Source organism: Gopherus flavomarginatus, chromosome 7, assembly GCF_025201925.1.
Source record: "Gopherus flavomarginatus isolate rGopFla2 chromosome 7, rGopFla2.mat.asm, whole genome shotgun sequence".
Taxonomy (NCBI): domain Eukaryota; kingdom Metazoa; phylum Chordata; order Testudines; family Testudinidae; genus Gopherus; species Gopherus flavomarginatus.
This window is the reverse complement of record NC_066623.1, coordinates 31,302,430-31,316,535: the sequence shown is the minus strand read 5'-3', so window position 1 is coordinate 31,316,535 and position 14,106 is coordinate 31,302,430. Positions and strand designations below refer to the sequence as shown.

General features: G+C 39.1%; 1 protein-coding gene across 1 annotated transcript in view; it reads right to left on the bottom strand.

Annotated features, from left to right (window-relative positions):
- DOCK2 (dedicator of cytokinesis 2) overlaps positions 1-14,106 on the bottom strand; it is a 513,293-nt gene that overhangs the window by 42,280 nt on the left and 456,907 nt on the right. The window contains exons 35-41 of the mRNA XM_050962509.1: positions 11,867-12,023; positions 8,952-8,992; positions 7,516-7,606; positions 6,309-6,428; positions 3,522-3,611; positions 1,979-2,083; positions 325-466 (exon numbers count right to left, since the gene is read on the bottom strand). Of these exons, the coding sequence (XP_050818466.1) occupies positions 325-466; positions 1,979-2,083; positions 3,522-3,611; positions 6,309-6,428; positions 7,516-7,606; positions 8,952-8,992; positions 11,867-12,023 (746 nt within the window). The remainder of the gene's footprint in view (positions 1-324; positions 467-1,978; positions 2,084-3,521; positions 3,612-6,308; positions 6,429-7,515; positions 7,607-8,951; positions 8,993-11,866; positions 12,024-14,106) is intronic.

The window sequence follows — 14,106 nt, the reverse complement described above, 5'->3', positions numbered from 1 at the left end:
GAACAACTTTTCTCCATCCAGCCTTGTATGTCTTGAAGCCACATCTGCTTACTAATACTGGCAAAATCCCTTTTCTCTGAATCAAGTACATCTACAGGCAAGCAAAGCAGCTCAATTCTGAAGAGGATTTGAGGATGCTCAGCACTTCACGAGACACTCAGAATGTTGAATGATCAAGTCCCCAAGAGCCAACCTCAGTAACAGTGATTGCCATTGCTGTATACCATGATTCACAGGAACCATGAACTTCAACAGTGTTGCTATCAGACTCCCTTGACAAAACAAGTTTTCTTTTATTCTGAAAATTCCTATCTTTAAGGATACATTGACCAGGAGAGTTTTTCATATCCTCTCCAGGGGCTGAGGTGGTGTTCATCTTCTCTGCATTTGGGAACTGGCTCATCAGCTGTGCTTGGAAATCTTCTCTCCGTTCATACTCCTTCCCACGGTAGATGAACACTTTGTTCTGCAAGAGACAAATACTAGATTTCTTAGACTGGAAAGTCTTTGGGGCCGGAGCTGTGTGTGTGTTTGTACAGGGCCTACCACTGTGGGGTCTCTGAATCTGACAGGGGCCTCTAATTGTTTCAGAAATATAAATAATTGATTATAACCCACTTCCATTAGCTCCAGGAAAGTGTCACTGATTCCCCAAAGAAAATACTTCATGGTGTGGACAGAAAGAGGAAAAAAGGCTGAATTCAGAATGTGCCTTTAGAGTAGTAATTAAACAGGCAATGGGGAAGTGGGTGAAATATTAAAATTTCTTTTCTTTCCTCTTTATGAAAGAGACTTGCTTTGTAATATATGTATACATTCTCTTCTCCCTAGCCCTCTCCCCCAGTATTATAAACTTCTTATTTACAGCACAGTAAATTCAGGAGTTCTTCTCTGTCGTTCAGTGTACTTGGTGTGACGAGATCGGGAAGGGAAGAAGCAAGTGTCCTTATAAATATGTGAAACACACCCATTCAGTGTTAATTTTTGAAGCAGGGGGGAAATTCATTATTATTAAATTAAATTAAGGTGAGTAGTCAAACACTTTAACCTAAATACCTAACACCTACAACCTAAAAATAAGGTGAAATTCTTGCCTCTGCAGGGGTTCTACAGAATGTCCTCCACATAAAATCAGACTGTAAGGCTGAACCGGTGAAGGGAGACATTGCATTGCTCCTCAAACATGAGGGTGTATTTCACCCTAGCCCAAGTCTCTCCGGAGCCACAATATCCATGCTGGTATTAGTGCACTAGCTTGAGTGGAGCTAGCACCAGTCTGCCTACATGGTCTGGGACGCTTGTTTCCCAGTTACAGTGTAGATATAATCTTAGTGTGCAATTGCAGGGTCCACACGACCAGTTAGGTGCAGCAACCTAGAGCACTAGAGACTTAACCTAAGCTTTCCATGCACTCCATCTCTTGTCTCTCTGACAAGCCCCCAGACGTGTGGACCCACATCCTTCAGGTGTAACTAAGGAGCAGTTCAGGTGTCATCTTTTGTTCGCTCATAATAAGAGCTACCAAAAATTACAAGTGTGTGTGAAAATGAACTATATTTTAAGGTTTGATATGAACTCCAAATGTCATTGCATTGTTTCCTGGTACCCTGTACCTTCATTAGTCTGTGAAATATGTACCATTTGGGCAGCATCTGCCTACTTATAATATCTTGTAAGGATTCAGCATGCGGCCTTTTTACTCCATCACTACTACTATGTGAGTATTCTAGTCTACAAGGGAAATCAGAATAAAGACACAATCAATTTAGATGCATTTGCATCTGAGAAGGCTTTAATGTGCTATTAGAACAAGTAATACTTCAGATAATTGTGAAATCTGGTGCCAATGCAGGATTAAATGAAGATCAGTTTTCCCCAGAGACTAAGTACATTTTTACCAGTACAGTGCAGTGGTGTTTTTATGAGTAAAAAAAAATAAAATAGTTGAAGGAGAAATATACAAAATAGAGATACTTACCCTGAGAAATGTGGGAAATCCTTGGCCATAATATCCAACGGCAAAGTAATCTGGTTTAGGCCTCAGAATTTTCATGATGTTTTCATAAAATTTAGCTTGTTGAATCTGAAAGCAAAAATGATATCTCAGTCTTGTTGTTTCAGAATCATAATACTTCAAGGAAATTGGTTTCTATATTTAACTTATTACTGGGATATCTTTTTAAAAATATAGCACTCAGTCACTCTTTACACAGTTTTCTTGTGCCAAATTAATTGTTTTTTAAATTGTTTATGTAAGTACTGTATAATACACAGCAAAATTAAATGGGGTCAAACAATTTAAAATGTATGCAAAGTCAGGTAATCCCTAATTAACAAGTGTGGAAACAAGCTGTCAAACACCTCAGAATTACACTAGGTAGGATCTATAGTAGCTAGTTGAACTTCATTGATAAGGTTAGTGAGATAATGAGCTTGAAAATGTTTCATGTCCTTAATGTAGCTTGGTGAGGACTGGGCCAGCTGTTCAGAATAATGGTAGAAGTGGTGAATAAGGGGCAGATGTACATACACTATACTGAGTTGAGAACAGTGCTTCATTTTATTGACTGTGTTCTCAAGCATAACATTGCATTTAATCTAGGCTATGTAAATGTGGTCTGCATGAGATTTTTTTTTAAATAAAGGTTATAATTTTATGATTTATAACACATAGAAGAAGCCTGAAAAAGTGCATGTGTGAGGAGTGTTCAGGATTCCTCCAGATTTGTTTTTCACCTTAAACATTTCAGGAATATCAAGTTTTGACTCCCCTGGAAGTTTCAAGTATGTGTTCATTTTGAGCTCTAACACCTTCACTGAAATGGCAAAGGTGTTGAATCTTCAAAAAAAGGCTTCCTTATTCAAAATTTGGATTAGTTATTGAGGATAAATATGTGTTAGTAAAAACAAAACACAGTGTTCAAATAGCTAGCCTAAAAATCCCCTCCTCTTTCATTTTCTCAGCTTTCATTCTATTGGCTCTTGTGATGGCACCACTTCACTAGTTCTCCAGTCACCACAGACTCTTCCAGGCTTGACAGGATCTGAAATTCTAATGTAAAAAGCGTATGGCGGGGGGCGGAGGGGGGGGTTGTATTTTAAACCTTTCTTTCTACACAATAGAGAAGGACAAAAAAAAGGGCACAAGGCTATTTTATGTCCTTGAGGTAAATTTTAAACCGTGCAAGTCAATTAATGCAAGGTAATCACTCCTGGGATTTGCTTTGTCTCATGTAATCTTATCTCTAGAATAGTGTCAAATGACTAAATATGCATACATACATATATAATAATTAACCACTTTTATAAGGCTCTTTAGCACAGGAACTTTATTTTTTAATATGTCAAACTTCAAGGCATCATCAGTGACAAAGTAAAGAATGTGAAATAATCTAAAAATGAATATGGATCACAAATTCCTATGGACTCTTCAAAAACTTGTCTACTTATATATCATTTGAGAGTTCAAAAATATTTATTTATGTTCCTGAAATGTTTTAGAGACCCATGTGTGTTCTTACCAGGTTCTGGCTTAGAAGTTCATAGTCAAAAACTTCCATTTCATACTGCTCTGCTAGCTCTTTGCATAAGGATATTGATTCTTCCCACATCTGCAAAGTAACCACATATTCTAAAGTAAAATTACACAAGTACAATTGAATACCAACAAATAAGGTTTTAAGGAACCACTATTTATCCTTATTGATTAGGCTCTCTCTAAGCTGCAGTTTTCTATTAACTGCACATATAGAATGGAAGACTCAAGGCACCCTTAATTCCAGGAGAGCATCTTAATGTGCAGAGTAAAAATATTTTATGGTTCATTATAGATAGGAACAAGTGAGTCTCCTTTACAGTTACAAGACCACCACCAAAAATCATCTGACTTTTCAGTATCCTCCAAACATAGGTACAGCATCTCCAAGGGCTCAGACACAAACTCCCTGCACATTATATTGTGCTTTCTAGGGGCCCAATCCTGTAATCTATGCTCCCATAAGTAGTCCTTGTTCAGGTGAAATGTCCTTTTCAGCTAAATGATCTTGAGACCAAACCACTGCCTGCCCATGAGACAGCAGCTTATTTCATTCCTCACAACATAATTTCTGTCTCAAGAAGAAACACTGGAAGGAAGGCATGCTGCAATGGACATAGTGAGCCAAATTTTCCAGTCTGCTAAGGACATTTTGCTGTAAGCCTCTCACAGTGATTTTAAAGCAGTTAGGAGACAGCAGGTGGACATCTCCCCCTCTGCGGAAACACTGCTTGCTAGCAGAACATTGGCTTTGCTGCCTTCTGCACCATACACCCCTTACTCCAACCCAGATAAGGGAAAGGAGGGAACATGCTGGGGATGGGATGGCAGGGAAAGCACTGCTATATCTGATCCTCCACTGATATAAGGTCACTGCCAGTCTCATGAATTGGGGCCAGTCCTGCACATCTGTAACCTACACTTGGATTGGGCAGCCTTGAATCAGAGAGGTGCTACCAGCTCCTGCAGCAATCTGTCCAAGCAGAGCTTGGCTGAAATGGAATCAGAATACCAGGGTTGGAAGAGACCTCAGGAGGTCATCTAGTCCAACCCCCTGCTCAAAGCAGGACCAATCCCCAGACAGATTTTTGCCCCAGACCCTTAAATAGCCCCCTCAAGGATTGAACTCACAACCCTGGGTTTAGCAGGCCAATGCTCAGACCACTGAACTATTCCCTCCCCCCCTGAGAATTAAAGCTATTGTGTATCTAGGGTTATGGTGCATGGAGAGGTATTGCTACACTGTCACTATTTCAAATGCATATAGACAGACTGCTGGATAACAGTTAAATAGCACTGCACTGTCTGTGCCACAGTACAGTAGTGAGATAGTGCAGAAGCACTAGAAGTTTCCTATCCAAAAGGCTAACATTGGGGAAATAAGTTGGTACCAGCTCAGGACAAACAGTGGAACAAGAAAAAGTAAAGGAGCAATGGTTGGTCATTGTAGGTGAACTGCATCATTCAACAGGTGGGATTGAAGATGTTCTTTTGAAGATCAGAAATGGTATTTGCCATACATCAGCTGAGCTTCACCCAGACATAGAATAAGAAAAGATTTACACGGTCACCATGTTCAGTGTTTTCCACTGCAAAATTATTCCCTACTTTATGTCGTCCAGTACTTTGCTCATTCTCATTTTCAAGGGTTCTATGATGGGGTATCCACCCCACCGAGGATTGATAGGGGTTGAGATGGTCAGGTAGGCCAATTATCTCCACAGGATATCTGCACCTGGAGGAGGAGCCAGGGAGCAGGGAACTAATTGAAAACAGGCACAGCTGGTCAGGAATAGGTGGGGCCTATAAAGCTAGGTTGCAGCTTCTGGATAAGGGCAGTCACTCCCTGGGAAGAAGGTTTGGAGCTGGTAGACTGAAAGGAATGATGGGAACCCAGTAGTGTAGGAAGCAGTCCAGGGAAGGAGTAGTGAGGTTGAGAGAGGAAAGCCCAGAACTGCTGACCTGAAGGCCCTTGGACTGGTACCCAGAGTAGAGAACAGTCCTGGGTTCCCCTAGGAGCCACTGAGGCCATGGCAGTGAATGGGAAGACTGCTAATGCAGAGAGAGACATTGAAAGACTTTGGTAACTGGGAAGGGGGAACGCTGAGTACCTAGCTGGAAGACTAAGTCACAAAGAGGTTGCTATGGGTCCTGGAGCGAGAGGGAGGGAGAGAGATGGAGTGTAAACCAGGAAAGGGGGCATCTGCCCCAAGAGCTAATCCCCAGAGCACCCCATGACAGGTTCAATCATGGAGTTAAAGGGACCTTTACTATTGGACATCAAAAGATGGAGAATCAAGACTGTAAAAAGGTATTTGGTAGCCTATATATGACTTGTGTGTTGACCACTTGTCTAAAACCACATCTGTCTTTCTGAGATATCCTGTGTATTTTGAGGAAGAGGATAGTGTGATGGAAGAATAAGAACTGAATTAACTATCAGTTTCTTGTTAATGGAAAGTTCATTGCATGTCTGTACTTATTTTATTTATGTTGGGCAACATGTGCTATTTCATTGTTTTGCCTGAGCTAAGAAAAACTAGACTGGATGTCAGTTACAAACATTAGTCTTCTTTCTTTGTATATTTATATGACAAATTTATTAAAAAAGAGTTGTCTATAATGAATCTCCTTTTAGATGAAATTTTTACTTATGACTCACATTTCCAAAATGATTTTACCACATAGCCAAACAGATGTTTTGTTATAATAAAATGATTGTTAAAGGCCAGTGTTGCATAACGTAACACAGTCAGAATGTTAAAACAGTTACCTTTCCCTTGTCAAAGTATTCTATAATTTTTTCATACAAGTTCTCTTTCAACTGTCGATGAGTCTGTGAATACTGGAATTCTGTTTGCATAACTTGAGGTGCACACTGTTCATCGGACCACTGTGAGAAAAACATTAGAAAACACATACTTTTGGAGGCAAAGTAAAAAAATGTTAAGTTTCTTCTGCATTTCCCTAACATCCAGAGAGTAGAGAAATACCATGGTAAGCATGTACATTTTTCAACATGTTCCTGAATAACTGGTTGATGTTGGTACCTAGGGTTGGTCAACATTTTTTGGGTGGAACAGTTTTCCGTTGAAAAATGCAGGTAACACAAAATCGTGTCTATTCTGCTGGTATGCTTTGTTGAGGAACAGTAAAAACATTTTGTTCTGAGATTTTCATTTTTTTTAATTTTTCTATCATATTAAGATATTAATTTATTATGTATATGTAATATAGATAGAATATAAAAGTCAAACAAAATGAATTGAAATGTCACTATTGAAACAAATGCTTTTCTGGTCCTGAATTTCATTTTTTCAGAAATTTCATTTCTCTGGAAATTTGAGCTTTATGTACCAATTTGGAACTTTTTTTAAAAAAAAAAATTAGAATATCCCACAGAACAGAAATTAGTTTCCAACCAGCTCTATTGGTCACATCAGCTACTTAACTAGACTGTAGTGAAAATAAGCATCAGTTAAGAAAACAGGCAGAAGGAATAATTTGAAAAGTGACCCCCGTCATTTAAAATGAACATTTTAATATACCCATATTGCAGTAGCTGCTGGGGCAAATTTAATTATGGCCCAATATTACATGTAGGTTTCCAATCTAGCCCTAATTTGGAAATTGTGAGTACAGTAAGGTCAGAAAAAATGCAGTAATGATGGAGGGCTAATTGCTCCAAAAGTCACATATCCTATCTTTACATTTTTGTCACAATTCTTAATTACCAATATGTAATTTTAAATCATCAGCTGAGAACTTCTAATATTTCTTCTCAGTAAGTATGCTCTAATTTTTATTAAATGTCTTAGTATTGTCAATTACCAGGAAGTTAGACTGCTCCTAACGAAATAATTAAAATACAAAGTCTTTGATTTATTGTGTAAAACAGATTATACACACACACACATTTCTAAATCTGAAAACTGTGACAGCTCATTGTATACATTCAAATGTGAACTCAGTAGTCTAACCTTCAAGAGTGAGGTATGGAGTAGAAGGGTGTATGCAGCTTCTGTGTAATTCTCACAATCTAAATGAAGATCTCGCAATTTATACAAGTATCTGTTACAAGGGAAGAAAATCAGAGTTTAAAAATATACATAGTGTTCTGGCAAAATGCATTAATGGCTTGCACACACAAGCACCCACAGTGAAACTCTCCACAGCAAAAATGAAAGATGCTGTGGAGTAACCACCCTTAGAGAGTGCAAGGTTATTTCGGGGGAAGCTATTAACTAAATCTTATTTGTCTGGGCCATTAGATTGGTCTGAGCTTCCTTTGTGTTGTGGATCTGCAGAAAAGCAGGGTTAATAATCAGGCCAGCTTTACCAGAGTAACTGCCATGCCTGCACCTGTGAGGGTAAAACTGAGATGCGCAACAAACACATTTGCTCCACATTTTCCAAACCCTGGTGCACTCTGGAGTATTATCAGAAATAGTTTGCCTTTTGACTGCTGCCAACTACCTGCCATTGTTATGTAATTAATTGTTTTCTCCTGCGCTATTTTGCCCTAATTTTATGTGGATATTTCATTTTACCCATGTAAATGCTACAGATAAGACTAAAGGAAGAAAAAAAAATATTGTTCCAGTTCCTCAGCTATAGTTGAGGAATGCACAACACAGTACATCAAAGGAAGGCATGGAGGTGGTGTGCATGTGGCTTGCTCCAATCCTGACCTGGCTGTCACCAAGACGGGTCCCTAGCATAAGTTAGAACAGCCTTCAGGCTGCTCTAAATTATATACCAACTGCTAGTGGTCCCAAGGGTCTATTATTACAATAAGTGGGTATAACCATGGCCCAGCCACATCTCCCTACCTGCAGGGAGGGGAAGTGTGACCTAGGAAGTGATTCACCCTGCACAGGGGGACAGATTAAGGCCCTAAGTAAGCTTAGAGACAGCATAAAGTCAGGTATATGCTAGAAAAGTTTTGCTGGTGTTTGTGTGTGATATATAGCTCCAGCAGAAAACAATACAATTACAAGCTGAATATAGTGCTGCATATTTAGCACTGCATATTTAGCATGCTCTGTAGTCTGAGCACATACTACAAAACTGGAAAGCAGTTTCTCTCTCTCTCAGTGCATGATATGATCTGCCTCCAACTGCATATCCAACTATATTCTCTTTATTAAAGAGAATGCCATGATTCATTCAAATAAACTTTATTCTGGAAAAAAAAAGTGCTGTTGATAAATATGTGCAATAGATTCCAACTTTCTGAAAGCTAAGCAAACAATAGATTAAAAAGTATAAATTAGCCTAAGGATACTGTGGACTCATTGTGGATGATGAGCTACCAAGGGCATAACACAAATCCATACAGTATGCTGAAGACAGTGTGCATAAAAGGAATATTACTGCACTCTTCAAACAAAAATCAATAGAACAATTAACATACCTTATATACATCCCTTCACGGTTAATCTCTTTGTAGAAATTCTAGAGGGGAGAAATAATTACAGTGTTAGTTTCCAATCTCTGTTACTAAAATACATTTCAGGACCAAATTACTCATGCTAAGTATAATTTTCTTTTTAATTGTATAGACAGTGCAGAAAACAGAACATAATTCTATATTTTGGCACATTTTATCATTAAAATTTTAAAACAAATTATGAATATCACAGTTTGTGATATGCATTATTTACAAAATAGTCTCAATTAAAACCTGATAATATGGCTGCTTCAAATGACATTTTAGTTTCTTTCTAGCACAACCATATATAAAATCTTCCAGTTCACTATCACAATCCTTAGTGATGGCTCTTTTCCTTGTAAAGGGGAAAAAAGGGTTATCCAAAGGCGAACATTGATGTTACATGCTCCACCAGTTAGCTACTAAAAGGGGTTTGGGATTTCTGATGATGATAGATCTACAAACACTTCTGAGCTATTTCTCTAAGGAGGCAGAGTTCAGGAAGGAGGGCAAAGATTGGCTTTGCACATCTGAGACTGTTGTGGACCACTTTGGTTTCCAGTGTATGTTAAAGCAGCCCTTAGGACTGCTCTAACATGCCCATGTTAGAAATTATTTTCAAAGGTCTAGTTAGAGAATAGTTGGAATATTGTACACTCCAACCACAGCATCTCCCTTGCTGCCTATGCCCTTCACTGGAGACTGCCAATGGATTGGGGGGTGGGATAGGGCGGCAGTATAGGTCATTATATCAACCCTATGCTTTTGGAGAAATTCCCTGGTGAAGAAATCTTGCTACTATCCAATCCCTTCATACTAAAGAACAGATTTAATGACTGGTGAATGTAGCCTGGAACCAGACTCACAGACTTCAGTGTGACTGTTCTCATGAGTAAGCTTCATCAAGCTCAGACACTTGGTCCCCTGCTACCAGTGCATTTTACTGGTTTCTCTCCCCTCTTGATGATTTAAATGTAGCATTTCTGACTTGCAAACTGCATTTAGTTGCCAGTCTAGTGGGTAGATACTTTCTTCCCCAGAGCCCGGCATTGGAGGAGGAGTTGAAAAGGGGGAAAAGAACAAAAGAACTCTCCTTATCCCCCACCCCAAGGGAAATAAAGTGTCTACACATGTTAAAAAAAAATCTGAATAGTGGACAGTTAAAACATTTCAAGAGATCAAATGGATAAAACATGCCACAAGCCAAATTAAAGGGCTGAATTAATGATCAAAGATGTGCTTGCTTTCTGGATACATAGCCCTTGGCTAATTGACAACTAAGGGCCTATGTGGTAACTATCTGTATATATGAAGGGGGAAAACACCAAGAAGAGAGAGATTTTCTTAGGATGGGTCAAAGATGGTACAGCAGAATGAAGCTGGGCACAGGAAATGTAGGATGAATTCAGGAGAGTCTTCCTAGAGTTTCTTATGTTTTGTTGAAAAATGTGTGTGTGAGAGAGAGAAAGGGCATGGAAGGGAAGAAATGGCAACATTTTGTGCACAAAGGCTTTTCATTTTCCAATCAGCTCTGCCTCACAGTGAGGTTCTGCAGACTGCATCAGAGTTTAAGGACAGTGAAAGATGCAACAACATTTGGATATAAAACCTCATGCTTGAGAATTTAAAACAGTGTCTAATTATTAAGCATTAGGATGAAACCTTCCCCAGGGCAGATTATCCCATATTTGCGGATTAAGGAGTTTCTTTAAGCATTTGTTGCTGGCCACTGTCAGAGCTGGATGGACATCAGGTCTGATCCAGTCTGTCAATTCCTGTGAATGAGGATAAGAGTGCAGTTCAGGGTATATGAATGTGAAGAATGAGACGTGCAGATTATGAATGTTTGTTTGTTGGAAGAGGGAAGGGAGTTTGTTACTCCAGCGCCTCAGCTTCATGTGTTTATGTATATGGGTGGTGAGGCGCGAAAATGAAGGCTGCTTTGGAGATTATTGATGGTGGGCTTCACTGCTGATATCATGGTTTTCTAGTGACTGTTTTGTTTAGAAAAATACTTGTTTAACTCTGTTAAGGTTGATTGTGTTTTGTAGGGTGATTTCTTTGTTTTTTAAGAAAGTAGGGCAATGTGTTATATGGTGTAGGGGAGTGTTTGCCAGGGAGGCCAGCAGGAGACACAATGGGAGTGTGATCAGAGAAATAGGACTGTAGCAGCACGGCTGTATCACTAAAAGCCTTGTAGCGTGGCCATAGCCTTACAAGAGGATTGCATATGGAGAAAAATCCTCCGTAACAGAGCTATTAGCTCCAACTAGCAGGCCACTGTACTTTCAAGTTTGCTTTCTCTGCGTGACCCTGATGTTAGATGCTGAGACATGATAGAAAAAGAGAAAGGAGAGCCTCTTGGCTGGCTACAAATAGGAATGAGTGTTCACGGCTGTATCCCACCTGTCCCTGGCTACTTTGAGGAGGTCAGAAGAAAGTGTTCTCTGATACTTGATCTGTTCCCTAGCTGGGATGAGGGAGGCTCGAGAGTGTATGTGGATTTTTCCTTCCTGTGAATCACTCCAGTGCCTCCTAATGCTGCTGCTCAGAGCTTTGCCATGCAGCAGCAAGAGTAGCATTATATGAGTTTCACTAATATTTCTAGACAGGCCAAAGTAGTATGAATTTCATTTTGCTGCTGCCTAGCAAAGTTACGAGCAGCAGCAGTGGCAGTGAGTGTCTGCAGACTCAGGAAAACATCAATTCAGATTTGGAAGGCTCTCCCCGCAACATAAAGGTAGAAAATATTTTTAAAAAATTTAAATCTTCAACACTGCATAAATTGATGTCTTAAGTCACTCATTTCCTTGGGCAAGCTTTCTATTTGCCATTGGTGAGTAGATTTTTGAAGCCCTTTTCCAGTTTTATACTTTATTTTGCATAGAGACACATACCAATAAGTTGACAGTGCAGCTCATGCGGTTGTCCTTGCTCTCATCATTCATCACTGTTCGGTAATCCAGCAGCTTTTCCAAAAGCCCTTTAACTAGGTTTACAAAATTTTCAACTGTCTTGGAAATGTCACAATATGCTGAAGAACATTCCATGAGTCTGCAAACAAAGAGAGAAAATTGCTTTAAGCTATGTTAAAACAGCTGCCCCCTGAGCTGAGATGCTTTGGGACAAACACTATATTACAATGATGATAACTATATTACAGTATCGATCATAAAACAGGCATAGAGTGTATTTGAGATTCCCTTTGTGGTTTGATAATCTAAACATCTAAAAGTTGGATGGGGAACAAGTCCAAACAAAGAATGGAATGTTTACTTTTCTTGTTTGGAACACAACTACAATTTCAAGGGTGTAGGTGTGTACGTATGTGCTTTGCCGGGGTCCCATTATTTCCCTTACCCTTTACTAATTGCAAAGTCAATGTGTTACAAAAACTTTCCCTTACATGAGTCCTGACATCAGCCAGAACGGATTGCTGGAAGATGTTGTGGCAGTCGAGTATAGTGTCATCCACCCCACTGCCAGTTGGATGGGTGAATTTAGATGCCGAACCAGAATTCCAGCTCTATCCTGTGTTCCGTAAGGACATTTTACAGGTGTGTAACATACTCCATGAGGACTTTAGAAGTACACCTCATTTTGGATTTCATAAGTACACAAACTTTTGGGGATAAAGTAAGGCAACAACAAAAATTTCAGCAAGCATACATAATAAGAGGTAACATGAAACTTAACCCTTATAAAGGTGTCGTACACAGGCACACACACACAAAATGTTTATATATTGCATTCTGAGTGTACATCTACATTGCAATAAAAGACCTGCAGTATGGCCGCAGCATGCTCTGTCTCCTGGGGCTCGGGCTAGGGAACTAAAAATTGCAGTGTAACTGTTTGGACTCAGGCTGGAGCCTGGAATCTGAAACCGTGCTAGGGTGAAAGGCGTCCAAGGCCGGGCGCCAGCTCATGCCTGAACACGTATAACCACAATTTTTAGCCTGGAATCCTGAATGCCTGTGTCAATTGATCCAGCCTCTGAAACTCAGTGTTTTTATTGCAGTGTAGACATATCCTAGATAGTTCCTGCTTCATGCTCTCATGGTGATATGTTTGTATATAAGAAAGAGAGAAATACAACTTGGATAATTCACACAGTGTTCTGACTTCAGTTTTGTCATAGGACAGTTGGTGGTTCATTTTGCAGTTCAATTTTTAAAATGTGTTAAGAGATGGCCGAAGATCTCAAGTATTTTTTCTCCAATCTAAATACTTACTTTACTGTCAGAAGGCTGTGGGGTTTATGCACTTTATTTCATTACCAAAGGACACTACATACAGTGGTCATCACTAAAAAAGACACTTGCCAACTGTTTCTATCTTATGCACTTATACGGCTCCAATTATCATGGTACCTGAGTGACTCACAATATTTAATGTATGTATCCTTCCATCCCCCGCGAGGGAAGGAAATGCTATTATGCCCAGTGTTAGATGAGGCAGAGAGGGACTAAAGACTGAAGTCTCACAGTCTGTGGCACAGCAAGGACTTAAGCCCAGGTCTTCCCAAGTCCCAGAATAGTGCACAAACCATTGGATCATTCTTCCTCTTTGTGTTACTGTTAAACAAACTGAGGAGATGTAGTTTTTTTCTTTCGTTTTTCAAATTAACCATTAGTAGGATTTTTATACCAGTATAAATAACAATTGGAAATCACACTACAAAAAATAAGGCAATTCACTAACAAGACTTCATCATTGCTATTTGTCCTTAATTAGTAAATAAAAACAAAATAAAAAAATGAGAATAAGTGTGGACTTGACTGCTGCAGATTTAATTCTTTCCCTGTTTTTCTTTTTTTTATGATAGGTGAGTTTTTCACCAGCATTTCCTAAATTGTGTTAAACCTGCAAGTTGTCCTATATTATTTACAAAAGTACCTAAATGACTTAGGAGCAGAAGACATTGATTAGTGGTCACTTTTTGTTTTTCCAGCCAAGTTGTTTAAAGGGACAGAATGATTATTGTCTTGAAGTTTTTTTTTCTCTTGTTGTTTAAGGACTTTTTTCCTAGGCATTCTATTTTTTCCCCTGCTTCTCTTTTTCACTCCTTTATGTTCTATTTTTTTTTATATCTGAGTAGTTACATAGTTATCTGGTATATTCCATTAATGCTTCA